The sequence below is a fragment of the Macaca fascicularis genome, chromosome 14 (assembly GCF_037993035.2).
Source record: "Macaca fascicularis isolate 582-1 chromosome 14, T2T-MFA8v1.1".
Taxonomy (NCBI): domain Eukaryota; kingdom Metazoa; phylum Chordata; class Mammalia; order Primates; family Cercopithecidae; genus Macaca; species Macaca fascicularis.
The window spans coordinates 15803484-15823585 of NC_088388.1; the positions used below are offsets into that span (position 1 = coordinate 15803484).

Sequence of the window (20102 nt, forward strand, 5' to 3'; positions counted from 1 at the left end):
GGATTAGCTATCCAAGACACCTGAAAGGTGAGTGACTCAGTCTTAGATAATGGGGCCTCTACCCCTGGGCCCAGCCCTGTTCACTCTTAACCAAAGCTACCTAATATATGAAGAAAATTAGCACCAAGGCATTTGCTTTAAAAGGTCATGACCCCATATAGAGAAATTCAGCAACAGCTGCTAGGATATCCTTACCATCAAGACAACCATAAATCATCCCTTGTTTCTTATCATTTCTCTTTGTGTGGAAAACACTGTTTCTAATTTATTCTGAAGCAGCATTGGCAGCCCATGGGCCAAACCTGTTTTTGTACACCCCCAGAATGCTTTTTATATTTTTAAAAGATTGTTTGAAAAAAAGAACAACAACATATGACAAAGATGATACATGGCCTGCAAAGCCTAAAATAGTTCTACATGGTCCTTTCCCCTTAAAGCATTCTCTCAAGGCAACAAGGCAAACCATATACCAGTCCAAACATCAATCACTCCCTTTTTTCACATCACCAAAGAAATCTCCAGGGACAAGTAGTAAAGTCAGAGTAGGCAGCTGCTTAGTGACCTTTCAGAGTGTTGCTAATGTACCCCCCAACCCCCACTCAAGGATGCCACCACAATTTCACTTTACAATCAAATAATAAGACCCTAAGCACAGAATGTCAAGGCCCTTGTGAGGTCAAAGTTTGTTTTTAACTTTGGGATTAAAAACACCACAAGAAAGTTCTTATATATATCCTTAACTGTCTCTTTTGGTCCTGTATTCCTAAAACCTTCAACTCTGTTTTGTTTTGTTTTGAGACAGTCTCACTCTGTTGCCCAGGCTGGAGTGCAGTGGCGGCATCTTGGCTCACTGCAGCCTCTGCCTCCCGGGTTCAAGTGATTCTCCTGCCTCAGCCTCCTGAGTAGCTGGGACTGCAGGCACGAGCCACCACACCCGGCTAATTTTTGTATTTTTAGTAGAGACAGGGTTTCACTATGTTAGCCAGGATGATCTTGATCTCCTGACCTCGTGATCTGCCCGCCTCAGCCTCCAAAAGTGCTGGGATTACAGGTGTGAACCACCATGCCCGACTGACTCTGTTCTTAATACCAAACCAGAAGCTAAAGAAATTCCCAAGAAGAAGTGAGCAAGAATTCCATGGCCCCAGACATCAGAATCCTCTGCCTAACACCAAAAAGGGGTCACATCTTAGCCAGAAACAGCAAAAACTTGAGCATAGAAGCAGAAGCAAAATTCAGTCTTCAGGACACAGACTAATAACAATCACAAGTTGTTTTCTTTTTTTTTTGAGATGGAGTTTCGCTCTTGTTGCCCAGGCCGGAGTGCAATGGCACGATCTTGGCTCACCACAACCTCCACCTCCCGGGTTTACATGATTCTCCTGCCTCAGCCTCCTGAGTAGCTGGGATTGCAGGCATGTGTCACCATGCTCAGCTAATTTTGTATTTTTAGTAAAGACGGGATTTCTCCATGTTGGTCAGGCTGGTCTCGAACTCCAGACCTCAGGTGAGCCACCTACCTAGGTCTCCAAAAGCGCTGGGATTACAGGCATGAGCCACTGTGCCTGGCCCATATATTCAAATTATAGAAAACAACTTGTGGACCAGGCGTGGTGGCTCACGCCTGTAATCCCAGCACTTCTGGAGGCCAAGGCGGGTGGATCACCAGAGGTCAGGAGTTTGAGACCAGCCTGGCCAACAAGGTGAAACCGCATCTCTACTAAAAATATAAAAGTTAGCCGAGCGTCATGGTGCTTGCCTGTAGTCCCAGCAACTAGGGAGACTGAGACACGAGAAACACTTGAACCCAGGAAGTGGAGGTGGCAGTGAGCCAAGATGGCGCCACTGCACTCCAGCCTGGGTGAAAGAGGAAGACTCTGTCTCTAAAAAATAAAATTAGAAGTCCGGGCGCGGTGGCTCACACCTGTAATCCCAGCACTTTGGGAGGCTGAGGCGGGTGGATCACGAGGTCAGGAGATAGAGACCATCCTGGCTAACACGGTGAAACCCCATCTCTAATAAAAATGCAAAAAAAAATTAGCCGGGCGTGGCGGTGGGCGCCTGTAGTCCCAGCTACTTGGGAGGCTGAGGCAGGAGAATGGCGTGAACCCGGGAGGCGGAGCTTGCAGTGAGCCGAGAACGCGCCACTGCACTCCAGCCTGGGCGACTGAGCGAGACTCCGTCTCAAAAAAAAAAATAAAAAATAAAAAATAAAATTAGAATATATTATTTTCATTTAAAAAATTATATATATAGTTATATTATACAGATATACATTTATATTTTATATATATAGCAAGTCAATACTAAGCCAAGTCAGAAAAGGGAAAAATGGGGTAGCCTTTCACCCCAAAAAAAAGCAGAGGGGAGGAGGCCACAAGTATCTCTGATCCCAAAAAGCTCTTAGAAGTTGAAGGAAAAGCTACCCCTTACCCCTGGTTTTGGAAAAACCCTTTTCTCTTCCCTATTCCTGCCTACCTGAGGCGCCGACGAGGGTCAGAGGGTGTCCCAGTCCGACGGGCAGTGCCATAATCAGACATCATACCATAATCCAGGTCATCATAGCCCATACTACGCTGGTCATCCTCTAGCCCATAAGGCTCTGGATGAAAGCGATGCAGATCCACGCTGCTCCCACCTACCCGAACCTGGGGTTGGGGCCCATACACATCCTGTCTACTAGGTGCCCGGTAGCCTTCCATGCTGGGCCTATACCGCTCCTCAATGCGGGTCACCCGGGACAGACTGCCATAGTTATCACTGCCACCTGGATAACCATCTTCATAGTGGCGGCTATAACCATCAGGAGGGTAGTGGAAGTTCCTAGGAAGGGTAGCAGTGCCGGCTTGCCCCACATAGGGACCAGGTCCCCCATTGCCATTCTTGCGGAAGTCACGACCCAAAGTCTGGATATAGTTGTTAGAAACTGATGAAGCATCCACAGGCAACCCGTCTGGTCCCATAGCAACTGGCTGTACTGTCCGTGTTGTCACAGTCTTCACTACTTTCTTGACCTGCAAGTAGGAAACAAGAAAAAGAAAAACTAATTAAGGAAGTGAGCAATTAAATTCTTCTTTTTTTTTTTTTTGGAGATGGAGTCTTGCACTGTTGCCCTGGCTGGAGTGCAATGGTGTGATCTCAGCTCACTGAAATCTCTGCCTCCCGGGTTCACGTCCTTCTCCTACCTCAGCCTCCCGAGTAGCTGGTATTACAGGCACACACCAACACACCTGACTAATTTTTTGTGTTTTTAGTAGAGACGGGGTTTCACTATGTTGTCCAGACTGGTCTTGAACTCCTGACCTTCCGCCCACCTCCACCTCCCACAGTGCTAGGATTACAGGCGTGAGCCACCGTGCCCAGCCATGAACAATTAAATTCTATACCACACTAAAAGAAACAAACCTTTACATCCCTAGGACACTTTACCTAGAAATGCCTTAAGGCCTACCATCTATCTTTCTTTCCATCCTGTAGGAAGTCCCCAAGTAGGAAAATTGCCCTGACAGTAACTATGCCTATAAGGGAAGCTACTATAGACCTTGATATACCTTCTCTCTTCCCTATGCCATTAGATTTCCCCATATCTCTTCATCCTTTCTATCTGGCCAGAGATCACTTTATGCAATCAGATCAATAACGGCATATCAGTCCTCCATTTTAATTAAGTGCTTAACTCCTCCCCTAATAGAGAATAAAAGACCTCTTATCACTTCCAGATCTTACACACGTCTTAGTTTACCGTGGTCTCTGTGCGCCGAGTGGTCCCATCATCTGAGGTCTCCACAGAGACTACAGACATGGCTCCCTCAGGATCCTCCTCCGTGTAGGTCTCCACAATCTGCCCTGGCTCCTGCATCCTCGGGATGGTGCTATATAGAAGGTGACTGTGATCCTATATGCAAAAGAGAAAAGAGAAAGAACTATTATTAAGCACTATGTATTAACAAGCCATCCTAATAAGAAGCGTAAGTAGTGACCCTGGAAACAGGGACTCCTCATGCATCTTCTATAGGCCTCAGGATTTTTAGATGGGTGGCCGTCATCTTTTGAACTTGTACAAAAGGACAGCAGATATAATTTCCCAGTTGTAGTCATTTAATAAACATGAACTGAGTTAATTATAGCCACACCAACATCCAAGTGACAGACAGTAGATTTAACTTCCCAGCTGTGGTCATCTAAGGGAACATGAACTGTGTTAACTGCAATTTCATCTATATCTGAGTGACCCCTCAAAAGAGCAGCTCACCCAATAAATAAATAACTTTTATTTATTTATTTGAGATAGGGTCTCACTCTGTCACACAAGCTAGAGTGCAGTGGCATGATCATAGCTCACTGGAGCCCCAACCTCCCAGGCTCAAGCAATCTTACCATTTCAGCCTCCTAAGTAGCTAGAACTACAGGCTCATGCCACCATGCCTGGCTAATTTTTTTTTTTTTTTTTTTAAGAGACAGGGTCTCACTATGTTGCCCAGGCTGGTCTTGAACTCCTGGGCTCAAGCAATCCTCCAGCCTCAGCCTCCCAAAGTGCTGGAATTACAGGAATGAGCCGACCATGCCTGGCCAAAATAAAGAACTTTTTTTTTTTTTGAGACGGAGTTTTGCTCTGCCTTGGCCTCCCAAAGTGCTGGAATTACAGGCATGAGATGCCGTGCCCAGCCTAAAATAAAGAACTTTTTTTTTTTGAGATGGAGTTTTGCTCTTGTTGCCCAGGCTGGAGTACAATGGCATGATCTCAGCTCACCACAATCTCCACCTCCCAGGTTCAAGCAATTCTCCTGCCTCAGCCTCCCGAGTAGCTGGGATTACAGGCATGTGCTACCATGCCCAGCTAATTTTGTATTTTCAGTAGAGATGGGGTTTCTCCATGTTGGTCAGGCTGGTCTCGAACTCCTGACCTGAGGTGATCTGCCCACCTCAGCCTCCCAAAGTGCTGGGATTACAGGCGTAAGCCACCGTAGCTGGCCAAAAATAAAGAACTTTTAAGACAAACCTGAAAATCCCAGTAAGAGCCATCTTTTGACTGGCTTTATGTTACTCTTCAGATACTATCTAAAAGGCTCAAGACCAGCCAGATTTTAGGTAGCGTTTTCTGCTGCAGAGTAGAAGCCTACTGTCTCTAGAAAAGAAACGCAGTACTTAGGGATCAAATGGGATGGCAGTGGGGAAAAGGAATAGTCATAAAGATCAATGGTCATTAAAATTCATTTCAAAACAAAACTACATATATACTTTGGACCTCCACTTCTTTGTTTTCGTAAATGAAAGAAACTAATTGACGAGTGTGTACAATGTGCCAGGCACTTTACAAGACACAAATATGCTCTTATAGGCTGGGGAAATAAGAAAATACGAATGAAGCAACCCACGTCTTGAGCCAAAGAATTACCTGGGGTCCGTTGAGTTTCAAATCTGAAAATTTCTGTCTCTCAAGGTCAGCATCGCCCACAAACCGGCCGTTCTGAAACACAGTCCACAAGAAGACAATTCATTTTGTGGCCTTCTTTTGCTCTACCAAACACAAATGATCTTTTTTTCAAACAGAAAGAGGGCTTTCAAGAAGATATGTGTGGCCTGGAGTCCTTGTGTCAGTACTCATAAAAGAACCATATCACTCTTTAGTCTTAGCACTTTCCTCAAAATTGAAAATCAGGCCTGGAACTCTGGCAGACAGGGTCTCTGGAACATAAGAACGTAAGCTCCATGAGGGCAGAGGGTTTTTGGGATTAGTTTAGTGATATATTCCCTAGTCCCTTGAGCAGTGCCTGCACATAACAGGTGCTCAAAAACTATACGCTGAATAAACAGTACAGACCTAGATAATTTCCCCTACATGCAACCTTTTTGGAAAGCCATAAAAATGTAAGGAAAGTTGGAAGGGCTAAGTTGGGGAGTTTCCAAAGAGCTTTATAGTCTCATGAATCTTCATGCAGTACTACCACTGGAAACTCCCATTCCCGGCAGCTTTTTAAAGAAAGAAGCAAGATGGCTATCATGTCCTAATGTAAAAAATAGAAATTTAATTAAAGAAAAAAGCAAGAGATACGAGTCTCCCTTTCCAAGTATAAAAACAAGCACCCCAACTCCTCTCAAGAAAAGAGAAGGCTCAACATCTTTACCAACAATTATTCGAGCCACAGAATACATTCCAAAATGTCATCCAGAAGTTGCTCTGTCTTAAGCAGCAGGAAATAATCTTTATACCACATAAAAATGTATTTGCCTGCTCCTCTTCCAGCAGAACAGTGAGATCCAACCACTTTGGGAGACTCTTCCTCCACCCCACTCCCATTACATAGAGTGTAATGCTGCAGGGAGAGGAAGTTAAACATTACTTTCAGGAAGAAGGAAGGGTGTGGTTTTACTGCTAAGCAGAAGTTAAAAATAAGAGAGAAACCACATACTGAATCCTGGAATTCCCCATGACCTCCAAACCTGAGCAGTCCTGCTTTCCTCTTTCAATATAATTTCATACCTAACTTTCTATTGTAGTTCCTGTAAAAATCCCAGGAACACTGCAAGCATGCTGCCTCCCTCAGATTCCTTGATCCTCCAATTGGAATTCTGTTCTTTTTGCAAGGTTTCTCAGTATGAGGGACTTTCTCTATCTTAAAAAAAAAAAAAAAAAAAAAAAAATTACCCGGCCAGTGCAGTAGCTCACGCCTGTAATCCCAGCACTTTGGGAGGCCAAGGCAGGCGGATCACAAGGTCAAGAGATCGAGACCATCCTGGCCAACATGGTGAAACGCCATTTCTACTAAAAATACAAAAATTGGCTGGGTGTGGTGGCACGTGCCTGTAGTCCCAGCTACTCGGGAGGTTGAGGGAGAAGAAATGCTTGAACCTGGGAGGCGGAGGATGCAGTGAGCCAAGATTGCACCACTGCACTCCAGCCTGGAGACAGAGCGAGACTCTGTCATAAATAAATAAATAAATTATTACTCAATGAAAAGGACTATAAGGGCATGAGCACTGTTCTGGTTCCCACCCAGAAATCTCTCGTAAGATGCAATCTATCAGGCAATGCCTACCACACACACACATGCACACACACACACACAGGAAGACAGACAAAACCTCAGACAGATTACATCACAGCAAAGTCAGACTAGAAAAACCAGAGGAAACATAAGATACTTCTTATTCCTAACACCAGCTCTCCCAAGTCACATCACAGAGTCAGCCAACCCAGAGACCACTGGCTCCTGTGGTTATTTGGGTTAAACAGCAGCATGATGCTCCCTCTCCAACTCTAACCAACAGAATTAACAATGACCCCTTCCTCCAACACATGATTTACACAGCCAACAAAAAGAGCACACAAGGACAATATAGAGCAGGAGTACACAATTTATGGATACTGCCACACCTGGGTACAGACTGTTCCCTCAGGGAGACTGAACTAGAGCTGAGCGCACAAGATGCCCAACCACTACGTGGGCATTTACTTTCCTGATTTTTTGATACCAAGGAAAAAAAAATCAGAAAAGTAACTTGAGTACAGCTGCAAACTACACTATCTACCATTACTTGAATTGTAGCCCACCCCAAAAAACCTACTCCAGCAAAACAGAAGTCAGATGGATGCTTCTAGAGACAGTAACTCCACCCAACTCAGTCCAGCAGCAATATTCCTTGTCTCTTATCAGCATTTAACACCTCTGGAAAAAAATCCCTGGAAGAACGGGCACTGGATAGCCCATCACCAAAAGGAGAGTAGCTTCCCAAAAAGGATCATAGCCTCTCTGTGATCATGCCAAAGTCCTACCTGCAGGTCTGATGGAGAGAGGGGTTACCTGATGCCGGCGGGTGAGTGTGCCGTTGGCCATGAGTGGGTTGGCATCTTGTGGTGAGACCCGGACGCGTTCCAGCTGCGCCGAGACGTGGCGCCGTTCCTCCTCCAGCGCCCGGGTCAGCTTCTCAAACTGGGCCTCTTGTTCCTTCACAGAGGCCAAGATGCTGGCGGTCGACTCCACCTCTGAGTCGTCCATGAAGGTAAGGGGCGGAGCCGCCGCAGGGCAGGGTAAAAAGGAAGGTGAATCACAGAGGAAGGAGAAGGAGGGAGAGAGACCCCCTCACTTCACACTACCGGGAAAGGGTAAGAGAAAGGAGAGAAAAGGTCAGAGGTCAGAGAAGACAGATGAATTATTAATCCCAGAGCCAAAGATGCCCTCTCGTGGTTTTACTGCAGTGCAGAAAGCAAGCCACCACCAAGCCTGGGAGCCCATCACCAGTGTCTGTTCAAGCGGCATCCTTTGCCCACTATGCTCTCTTCAACATCCCACCGGAAATAACTACTGAAAGGAACGGTGCAATTAAATCTAAGTCTCTACACTGTTAGGAGAGGGAGAATGTAGTGAGGTGCTGTAGTTATGTGATTGGATTATTTTTCCCTGAAAAAAATCTGCTGGTATCAACTCAGTGAAATGTGTAACTCCATGGTACAGACAAGCATTCACTATTCTGCAGGGACAAGCCACTTTTAGAGATAATAGGGCAATACAGATCTTACTTAACCTCCCCCACATCTAACACTAAAACTGCTGAAGTGGCAGCAAATTTAAAAAAAAAATTTACTATGCTAAACTAAAACGCCAATTAAGAAACGAAAGGGCCAGGCGCTGTGGCTCACGCCTGTAATCCCAGCACTTTGGGAAGCCGAGGCAGGCGGATCACGAGGTCAGAAGTTCGAGACCAGTCTGGCCAACATTGTGAAACCCGTCTCTACTGAAAAAAATACCAAAAAAGGCCGGGCACGGTGGCTCATGCCTGTAATCCCAGCACTTTGGGAGGCCGAGGCGGGTGGATCACGAAGTCAGCAGATCGAGACCATCCTGGCTAACATGGTGAAACCCTGTCTCTACTAAAAATACAAAAAATTAGCCGGGCGTGGTGGCAGGAGCCTGTAGTCCCAGATACTTGGGAGGCTGAGACAGGAGAATGGCGTGAACCCGGGAGGTGGAACTTACAGTGAGCTGAGATCGCGCTACTACACTCCAGCCTGGGTGACAGAGCAAGACTCTGTCTCAAAAAAAAAAAAAAAAAAAAAAAATTAGCCGGGTGTAGTGTACGCCTATCATCCCATCAACTCGGGAGACTGAGACAGGAGAATAGCGTGAATCCGGGAGGCAGAGGTTGCAGTGAGCCAAGATAGCGCCATTGCACTCCAGCCGGGAACACAGTGCAAGACTCCGTCTCAGAAAAAAAAAAAAGAAATCAAAGTAGGCTGGGCGCGGTGGCTCACACCTGTAATCCCAGCACTTTAAGAGGCCAAGGTGGGTGGATCACTTGAAGTCAGGTTCACTTGGTCAAGACCAGCCTGGCCAACATGGGGAAACCTTATCTCTACTAAAAATACAAAAATTAGCCAGGCATGGTGCTAGGTACCTGTAATCCCAGCTGAGGCATGAGAGTTGTGTGAACCCAGGAGACGGAGGTTGCAGTGAGTCGAGATGGCACCACTGCACTCCAAGCTGGGCAACAGAGCAAGACTCTGCCTCCCAAAATATAATAATACATTCATAAAAGGGCCTTTCTACTTTCCAAAACTATACTACTATAGTTTGTTAAATATAATATTGATGGCAAAACGTGTTCCTTGACTAATGGAGACAACAGAGTAATAGAACCACAAAAAACTCTGTGTAAAAAAGCACTGTCTTAAGGAAACTTCACCGCCTTGGGAAGTAGGAAGAGAAGTATTAGCCTCAACCTCTGAAAGTGCATCTCACAGTAGTTCATATTCTAACCTCCACAAGTCAATGGCTGAAGTTCCTACATCTCTGTAATCCTGCAGAAAGCTCTAACTCAAGCTTGTCCGACCCACAGCCTGCGGGACACACGCAGCCCAGGACAGCTTTGAATGCGGCCCAACACAAATTTGCAAACTTTCTTAAAACATTATGAGATTTTTTTTTTTCTTAGCTCACTGGCTATTCTTAGTGTACATTATGTATGGCCCAAGACAATTCTTTCAGTGTAGCCCAGGGAAGCCAAAAGATTGGACACCCTTGTTCTAAATAGACTATATTTTTACCCCCTTATTTGTTCCAACTCAGGATAAATATCCAAGTATCTAAGGGTCTATGTGTGCTATCTATACAATAAAATATAGTTATATAGAAATGAAGAGTTCTCCATATCATTATATAAACAGGAGGTTTAACAGGCATTAGTGATACTCTGTTGGACTCAATGGGTTTTTTTCTGTCTTATAGCTATGAGAGACTTTATGCCAGTCCAAAATATACAATGTTGAAAGACAGGTTTTGAAATAAATATTCTCCCCAATTCCCACCCTCTCACCAACCCATAAAGAAAAAAGGTACTTAAAAAGATTTTTTTCTGCTATGACATGAGAGGAATAAAAATACATATTTCTTAAAAATATTTTTCATTCTTAATAAACATATTTCCATACACACCTGTTAAGAGAAGGTCGCAACTGATTGGTTTAACACAGAGAACAGCCCAGTCTAGATTCAAAAAATCATGGAAGAAGCATCCCAGCCACCACAGCAAGGAGGAAGCAGGAAGGAGAGAGCTGCAGAAATATTTGAAGGAAAAATGGGAATGAGAGGAAAATAAAATATACCCAATACATAGAAACAAGAAGAGCAAGGGGCAACATTAGGAATGAAAGGAAGTAATTTAAAATATGACTTGGAATTGCTTAATGTGACAGACAAGTGCCCTTTAGACCTTGCTGTGTTCAGATATCTAGGCCTTGGATGTTGTTTTCATTAAAACCTGGATTCTACTGTCGTGTGAGTTCCTCTACTTGTATTTCCATACATAACCAGAACAGGTTATAATATGCATAAAAATCCATTTACCCTGTTTCCAGCAACCAAATTGGGGAAAAAGAAAAAAACTGCTGTTGGAATGCCCTTCCCCCTCCCTTCCCACCCGTAAGGCAGAAACCTCAAAGCCCAGTCCCAGCATGCCCACAAAGACATTGAGAAACCAATGCAAAAGTTGTGTGGGGAAGACATGTGGGAACTAGCCTAGGCTGAGCCTTTTGCTTCAATTCCCTTTCCCACGCTCCCCAGAGCCCCACCAAGCACAAATGCTTGGTCCTGTTTGCCTTAGAGTGTATGCAGAAGTCAGCAAGCAAGAGTACCCAAAGGAACTGATTAATAAGTGCCCAATAAACTCCTGAATCAATGCAGTCCCTAAGTTTAAAGAACGTGGTCGCCCTTCCCTAAATTCCTCCTACCCCAGCTTGGAGTTCCCATAATGACTTATCAACTCTTCTTCCTTTCAGTCTAAAACCCATTGCCACTTTCTCATATTCCCAACCTACATTCCAGTAGGCCACCCAAAGGTCTTTCTTGAATAAGCACCCTTATTTAAAAAAAAAACAAAAAAACACACCGGGGCTCCCCTTTCATCTCCATTTCTTAAGTACTTGCCCTTATCCACTATGTACAATGACCTATGAACCTTCCACACCAAGAGGATTCTGAGCTCAAAAAGAGACTCTTCCAGTTACTGAATTTCAACAGGGTCTGAAGTGCAATTACCACTCCAGCAGCATCCACCCTGTAATCTTCTTTGCTAATAAAAGCCCAAATTACTGCTACCATGGGGGATACAGTGACATTCCCTGCTGCAAAGAGAAAGTGTACAGATGGCCATAAATGGCCCTGCAACTTAAATTCAGTGAAGAAGGTTAGGAAGGGAGATAGGAAAAATGCTCAGGGTTCTAGGTCAGAAAGCAGTATCTGGAGAAACATTAGCTTCCACCATCTTCTTAAAGCTGACCACCCGGCTCTAATTTGGAAAAGAAGACAGCACAATTAAACAAAAAGATCAGATTCCTAGGTCTAAAAGCATGCGGAGATATTCTGCCTGAAAGAGGGCAGAAGCAGAGGCCATGAGATAGAACACAATTCTGGCCGGGCGCGGTGGCTCAAGCCTGTAATCCCAGCACTTTGGGAGGCCGAGACAGGCGGATCACGAGGTCGGGAGATCGAGACCATCCTGGCTAACACGGTGAAACCCCGTCTCTACTAAAAAAATACAAAAAACTAGCCGGGCGAGGTGGCGGGCGCCTGTAGTCCCAGCTACTCGGGAGGCTGAGGCAGGAGAATGGCATGAACCCGGGAGGCGGAGCTTGCAGTGAGCTGAGATCCGGCCACTGCACTCCAGCCTGGGCGACAGAGCGAGACTCTGTCTCAAAAAAAAAAAAAAAAAGAGATAGAACACAATTCAGAAGACTGGTCCCAGTTCTGGCTTTACTACTACCCAACAATGGCAGTAAACCCTGTCATGTTCTCACTTGTAAGATGCCAAATCCATTTACCCCGTTTCCAGGAACCAAATTGGGGAAAAAGAAAAACAAAATTGCTGCTTCCCAGGAGTTAGGAAATTAGCCCGGTCTAACTCAGAGTTGTGAGGATCAGGTGAGACAACATTATATACAAATGTCAGGTATTAAGTTGTTTCAAAAGTTGGTTTAACACTTCCAATTACTTCACAGTACGTCTCAGCCTCAAACTATTTTGTGAACTAGTAGATGAAATCAACTGGATCAAAAACATAACTAGGTTCTAAGGGGTGAATGGGCTGGTTTCCCTACTCCTAATCTATTTACTAGGAGGTCCCACCTATACCAGTGTTTCTGGGACAAAGGGCACTGCTCTAGTGCTTGGAAGTCATCACATCATTACACATCTGTCATAATAAGTTCTTGATTCTGTATTTGAGGCCTTAACAATTTATTACCTTGGAGAAAGAGAATGTGAAACAAACTAATGATTACCGAATGTTTTACATTTACTATCTTGGCAATCCTTACAACAACCCTAAGGAAGTTTTACTGCAAATAAGACTTATGGGTGAAGAGACTACCCAAGGTCTCACAGTTAATAGCAAATTTTGAATTTAAACCCAGGTCTATGCCATTCCAAAGCCTGTTTCTCTTTCTATGCCATGGTGTCCAGTCCAAATAGAAGTGCAGTCAGTACCAGCTGGATGGTCCAGAGCCTCTCCTCTACAACCTTTGAGAGCTTTCTTCTTAACCATCACAGGAAAACAGGGAAAGAAAAGGGTTCTACTTTGTTTTTTTTAGGCTCAAGAGTTACCCATAATATCTACATGTAAGTGAGAAAACAAAAAAAAATGGAAGGAAAAAGAATGTACGAGTGGGGAAAGAATGAAGCTGTTAGGCAGGCTACAGTAAATGGTCTCATAACTTGGAGACTTAAGGAAAAAAAGATTCTTCTCCATGCCATATGCATCAAGAAGATTACACTACAAACTTTCAGCTGACTTTGGCAGACAGTCAGGAGTCATAATTACAAGTCCAGCCCAATACCTTTCCAGGTTTGCCACTTACTTTTTTTTTTTTTTTTGAGACAGAGTCTCGCTTAGTGGCCCAGGCTGGAGTGCTGTGGCGCAATCTCAGCTCACTGCTACCTCCACCTCCCAGGTTCAGGCGATTCTGCTGCCTCAGCCTCCCTAGTAGCTGGGACTACAGGCGCGTGCCACTACGCCGGCTAATTTGTTGTATTTTTAGTGGAGACGGGGTTTCACCGTGTCAGCCAGGATGGTCTCGATCTCCTGACCTCTCGTGATCCACCTGCCTCAGTCTCCCATAGTGCTGGGACTACAGGCATGAGCCACCGCAGCCAGCTACCACTTACTTAGATTTAAATAGATTACATTTGCTCTCACAAAAAAAAAAGAATTCCTGAAGTCAGGGGGTTGAGGAGACATAAAGTGAAACTTGTTATTTCCCCTTAAGACTAGATTTTCTGGCCGGGCGCGGTGGCTCAAGCCTGTAATCCCAGCACTTTGGGAGGCCGAGATGGGCGGATCACGAGGTCAGGAGATCGAGACCATCCTGGCTAACACGGTGAAACCCCGTCTCTACTAAGAAATACAAAAAATAGCCGGGCGAGGTGGCAGCGCCTGTAGTCCCAGCTACTCGGGAGGCTGAGGCCGGAGAATGGCGTGAACCCGGGAGGCGGAGCTTGCAGTGAGCTGAGATCCGGCCACTGCACTCCAGCCTGGGCTACAGGGCGAGACTCCGTCTCAAAAAAAAAAAAAAAGACTAGATTTTCTGAGAATACCTAGTTTTACTCTTAATAAGCCGTAAGTCCTACATTACCGGATCCCACTCACACTAGAAAGATATTCCTGCTATTATCCAGAGTCCATAGTCCATAGTAAAGATCCTTCATCCAAGCAATGATAATGATAAAAACTCAGTCTCTTCTGTAAGCGCTCCAAACCAAAATAAGTTAAATTAAATCAAATACCCAGAAGGACCAAACAACTAGACAATGCTAACCAGATAGGAGGTTAAAAAAAAAAAAAAAAAATCACTTAACCGGCTGGGCGCAGTGGCTCATGTCTGTAATCCCAGCACTTTGGGAGGCCGAGGTGAGCAGATCACAAGGTCAGGGGTTTGAGACCAGCGTGACCAACATGGTGAAACCCCACCTCTACTAAAAATACAAAAATTAGCCAGGCGTGGTGGTGCGTACCTGTAATCCCAGCTACACAGGAGGCTGAGGCAGGAGAATCACTTGAACCCAGGAGGCGGAAGTTGCAGTGAGCCGAGATCATGCCACTGCACATCAGCCTGGTGACAGAGCAAGACTCAGTACCCCCACAAAAAATCACCTACCAACAGCACAGTCCCTGGAATGATTTCTTCTACTGTAAACTGGCTAAAGAAATACAAATTGGAATTATGATTCTTAAGGGGTTAAGCGTATAGGCTTTGTTATCTGCCTGGGTTTAAGTATAAGATCTATCACTTTTAGCTATATGACTTTGGGCAAAGTATCAACCACTCGAAACTGCAGCTTTCTTTTCTGTAAAATGGAGGAATAAAAATACATAGGGTGGTTGTGAAGATTAAATGAGGCATTTCATGTAAAGTGCTTAGAAAAATGTCTTGACACACAGAAAGCCAGTAATATTGTTACTACTACAGGAACTCGAGCTTGGGTGTGGTTGGTAGAGTTTTTGAAGTTTGTAAACCAGCCTCCCCAGGATCCCCTCTCCCATTTGCAGCAGACCTGAAAACTACAGGAATTATTCACTTTTAGAGGGAAAAACAAAATAAAACTCCAGATTAGGGGTCAAAAGACTGGGAGTCCAAGTCCTGGCTCCTCCAAAAACTAGCTAGGAGACCTTGGAAAAGTTATAACCCCTGTAAGCTTCCATTTTTATTACTCTTCATGGTTTAGTTTTAATGAACTAATATATATAAAACCATAGCCTGTGTGAACTCTAAAGTTCACCAATCTTTGGGTTTTTGCAAAAATAATTTTGTCTCTGGCAGCCAGTCTCAAAGGCAACTCTCCTCCTATCTTCCTATTTATTCATTATAAAATCAAAACCAATGTCACGGCCGGGCACCACGGCTCATACCTGCAATCACAGCACTTTAGGAGACCAAGATGGGAGGATCACTTGAGGTTGGGAGTTCAAACCCAGCCTGGTCAACATGGTGAAACCCCATCTCTACTTAAAATACAAAAAAATTAGCCGGGCATGTTGGCACACACCTGTAATCCCAGCTACTCAGGAGGCTGAGGCAGGAGAATTGCTTCAACTCAGGAGGCAGAGGTTTCAGTGCGCCGAGATTGCGCCACTGTACTCCAGCCTGGACGACAGAGTGAGACTCTGTCTCAAAAACAACAACAACAACAAAACGAATGTCACATATTTATGCTCTCCCTCTAAAAACAATGACAGGCAAAACTCCACTTCCATGTCATTCTAGGAGATTTTTTTTTTTTTTTTTTTGAGACAGGGTCTCGCTCTTGTTGCCCTGACTAGAGTGCAGTGGTGTGATCACAGCTCACTACAGCATATACCTCGTGGGCTCAAGCAATCCCACCTTGGCCTCCCAAAGTGCAGGGATTACTGGCATGCGCCACTGTTCCCAGCCATTCTAGGGACTGCAAATGGCTTTTTTCAAAAGCACATTGGGCTGGGTGCAGTGGCTCACACCTGTAATCCCAGCACTTTGGGAGGCCAAGGTAGGCAGATCACTTGAGCCCAGGAGTTTAAAGACCGGCCTGGGCAACATGGCGAAACCCCGCCTCTACAAAAAAATTACAAAAATTAGCTGGGCGTGGTGGTGCACACTGTAGTCCCAGCTACTCAGGAGGCTGAGGTGGGAGTATTGCTTGAGTCTAGGAGGTCCAGACCGCAGTGAGCCACAATCACTACATTGCCACCTGGGCGACCTGGTCTCAAAAATAAATAAGTAAATAAATAAATACCATACCGAGCCTCCTACTACAGAATACTAAATCAACAAAACATAGCACCTGTAACACTACAGAACTGTATTACATAACATTCAAGCCAGAAAGGGGCCCTCCAGATACCTAAAAGGCATTTATTTGCCTTAACTGGCACCTGACCCCAAATTTGAAGACATTACTCCGGTTCAACCACAAACAAAGAAAATTGCCATTTTGTTTCTAAATCAAAGAAATATATTTTGTCAAGATTTTCTATGGCTTCTTATCAGTGCTTGTACCAGAGTCCAAAGTCGAAGTACCCCACCCTACCTTCACTTGATGTTCCACCTTTTTTTTTTTTTTTTTTGCGATGGAGTCTTGCCCTGTCGCCCAGGTACAATGCCGTGATCTCGGCTCACTGCAACCTCCACCTCCCAGGTTCAAGTGATTCTCCTGCCTCAGCTTCCAAGTAGCTGGGACTATAGGCATGTGCCACTGCGCCCGGCTAATTTTTGTATTTTTAGTAGAGACACAGTTTTACCACGTTGGCCAGGCTGGTCTTGAACTCCTGACCTCAAGTGATCTGCCAGCCTCAGCCACCCAAAGTGCTGGGATTACAGGTGTGAGCCACCATGCCCCGCCATGTTCCACCTTCATGCTCAGTCAGAACAGTTCTAGTATTTTTCACTTCACTGGGAAGACTCACCTTCTGTTAATTCCAAGTCCCTTAAGCTGATTTGCATTAAGATGAAAAGGACTGTGCTCACTTCACAATCTCAACTGAGCACTACTCAAGTCACAAAACCTGTATTATTCTGGATATGGCCTTCTCCTAGTGTTCACTGTTTCTATGCTTCCTCATGGATCTGCTTCCTGCTAGGCCCAACTTCTCCATTTAGAAGTGTTAAATCAAGTTTAGCCTAAAGCTGCCTCCTTACATATTTTAAGTTTGGCCTAAAGATTTCTCTGTACATAATGAACTATAACCTAAATGGTGGTAGAAATAGACTGTAACCTACTCTTGTGCCAATCACTGAGTTTTGGCCAATCAAAGGCGGGCCAACTGTTCAAACCATGAACAAATAAAGCAACTGCCAGCCGAGCCATAACCATTTCAGCCGTTTCCATACCTCGCTTCCATTTTCTGTTCATCACTTTCCTTTTTCTGTCCATAAATCTTCTACCACATGACTGCGCTGGAGTCTCTGAGCCTACTCTGGCTCAGAAGGCTCCCCAATGCGTGAATTGTTCTTTGCTCAATTAAACACTGTTAAATTTAATTTGGTTAAGGATTTTCTTTTAAAAGAGGGTAAAAGGCTGACAAAAGAAGTCTTATTTTCATGAGGAAAAACTAGGTGTCCACCAGGAATCTCTCTCATGAATTAAGGCAGGCTCTGGGCAAACCACCCTCCTCTTAGGAAAGAGGGATGCATTCTCTCTGATTGGAATGTCAGAGAAAAGAATTTTTTAAAAAACAAAGATATAAACTTTTTTTTAATACTCCTTGTTAAAAGGAATTTGAGCTGACAACCTCTATACATCACCAGGGTACCTTAAACTCCCTTTAGTCTTATAATCCTTACTCAAAGCTACCTGTCAACATTCAAAGTTTTTACTGTAACTTTAAAAAAAAATTCACCTCCACTATCATGACCTCCTAAATTCTGAGACCAAATAAAACATTCTTCTCTTTCTCTTTACCCCTCCCAAGTATTCTGAGAACCCCCCCTAAACCATAACATATTAAATGGCTTAGCGCTGGGCTGGCTTTAAAGCCAAGGAAGGGTGTGGCTCTCAGCTAGTGAGGGGGCCCAGGACTGAAAGGGTACAGAAAGAAACAAAACCTGCTTCTCTATGGAGCATGCATGACGCACACACAGGACTGGTCTAACAAGTCCTGATCTCTCAGGCCAGGCCGCCTCCTTCTCCTCCCCCATTATCCACATGCCTCTCCAAGGCCCTCCACTGGGACAGTTAACATTGAGTTTTCTCTTATCCTGAGAAGAGACTGAGTTACTTACCTGGATCCCTGTGCAACCTTGCCAAAGGCACCTCACCTAGCCTTAAAAGGAGAAAGCAGGGCTTTAGGGAGAGGCCGATAAGGAAACAAAGATAAGAGGGAGTGGCAAAAAAACAGAGCGAAGTGTTAGACTAAAGGAAGGGGAGAAGCCAAATCCCTTTCTCCTTCCTACAAGAGGAGAAAAATCAGGTACACTATGAAAAATAAAAAAAAAACCTAATTGAAATGCAAAGGTATTGTTTAGGTCTCATGTCATAAAAGAGAAATCCTAAAATTAACTAAGACACCTTATACCCTTCCATACCCTAGGCTAGGGAAAAAATATATATATTTGTGGAAAAGCTTAACCTTAGAATTTACTAGGGGTCACCCAAGTGTTTGAGCTCACATTCCTTTTTTAAATAGCAGCTTCTCAGCCGGGCGCGGTGGCTCAGGCCTGTAATCCCAGCACTTTGGGAGGCCGAGGCGGGCGGATCACCAGGTCAGGAGTTTGAGACTAGCCTGGTCAACATGGCGAAACCCTGTCTCTACTGAAAATACAAAAATTAGCCTGGCGTGGTGGTGGGTGCCTGTAATCCTAGCTACCCGGGAGGCTGAGGCAGGAGAATCGCTTGAACCCAGGAGGTGGAGGTTGCAGTGAGCAGAGATTGTGCCATTGCACTCCAGCCTGGGCAACAAGAGCAAAACTCCGTCTCAAAAAAGAAAGAAAGAAAGAAACAAACAAACAAAATAGCAGCTTCTCACCAAACTTCCTAACTTTCAATCTATGGCATTCCCCCACCTCTTTGCCCATCATTTGAAAGTAACTTGGAAAAGGTGGAAGCACGTAATTGAGCCATATTTACAGTCCCAATTTCTCAAAATCCTGAAAAGACCAATAAGGCACTCTTTTCATCAAGTTTGGAGTATGTCTTCTTTTTGAGACAAGCAACAGGGCGACAGAACATGTCAATCTATAAATGAATCAATCAGAAGTGTTAAGGTCCTTTCTCAGCTTTAGGACAGATAGCAGGAGGAAATGTTTCTCCTTATCTGAAAGAAGAAAATCCTACTTTGAAGGGGAAGAAAAGTTGTGTATTATTGCTCTTCCCCTTGAAGTTATCATATAATCCTTTCAACACCTGCTGAGGTAATGGCCTCTTTTTATAAATAAGCATACTACCTGTATATCACAAGTATTTAGTATCTTGCCCAAGTTCATCAACTAGTAGTAAGTAGTGGAAACTCCTATTTTATTCCAAGTCCATGTTCCTTCTTGATAAAGTGGAAAGAGTATGAATTTTCTATGCTTCCTGTGGTTAAAAGTCATTCTTAAGGCCAGGCGAGGTGGCTCAAGCCTGTAATCCCAGCACTTTGGGAGGCTGAGGCGGGCAGACGGCTTGAGCTCAGGAGTTCGAGACCAGCCTGGGCAAAATGGCAAGACACCATCTCTACAAAAAATACAAAAAAATTAGCCGGGTGTAGTGGCATGTGCCTGTAGTTCCAGTTACTCGGGAGGCTGAGGGGGGAGAATCACTTGAGCCTGGGGGTTCTAGGCTGCAGTCAGCCAAGATTGCGCCACTGTACTCCAGCCTGGGTGACAGAGTAAGACCCTGTCTCCAAAAAAAATTTTTTTTTAAATGACATTCTAGTTCCAATTGAGAAGTTAACCCAAAGTTAACATTTTTTTACGGAGAGGGGAAGGAGGCAAGAGAAGGTGGAATGGAACCAGCTAGACTTTTGGGTCTTACCTTAACTTCAAAGAACAAAACCTTACTCAATTTGGTAAGAGTAGCTTGCAGTCTACCTCAGATTTATCTCCCCTTTTATAAGGACCTAGTACTTGGGAGGAAAGGTGCTAAGAACAAAAGAGGCACTACTCT

The 20102-nt window shown here is 44.5% G+C and overlaps 1 protein-coding gene across 46 annotated transcripts in view; it reads right to left on the minus strand.

Moving 5' to 3' along the window:
* The window catches only part of CTNND1 (catenin delta 1), a 58738-nt gene that overhangs the window by 19981 nt on the left and 18655 nt on the right, over positions 1-20102 (minus strand). For 20 of the 46 annotated variants that reach the window (XM_074013570.1, XM_074013568.1, XM_045371878.2 and 17 more), the window contains exons 2-6: positions 10431-10549; positions 7803-8091; positions 5396-5467; positions 3743-3895; positions 2479-3014 (exon numbers count right to left, since the gene is read on the minus strand). In XM_074013570.1, coding sequence (XP_073869671.1) covers positions 2479-3014; positions 3743-3895; positions 5396-5467; positions 7803-7997 — 956 coding nt within the window. In that variant the 5' untranslated portion in view covers positions 7998-8091; positions 10431-10549. Of the gene's footprint in view, positions 1-2478; positions 3015-3742; positions 3896-5395; positions 5468-7774; positions 8092-10430; positions 10550-20102 lie in introns of all 46 variants that reach the window. The other 26 variants (XM_074013583.1, XM_065528171.1, XM_074013582.1 and 23 more) reach the window with 6 other exon arrangements.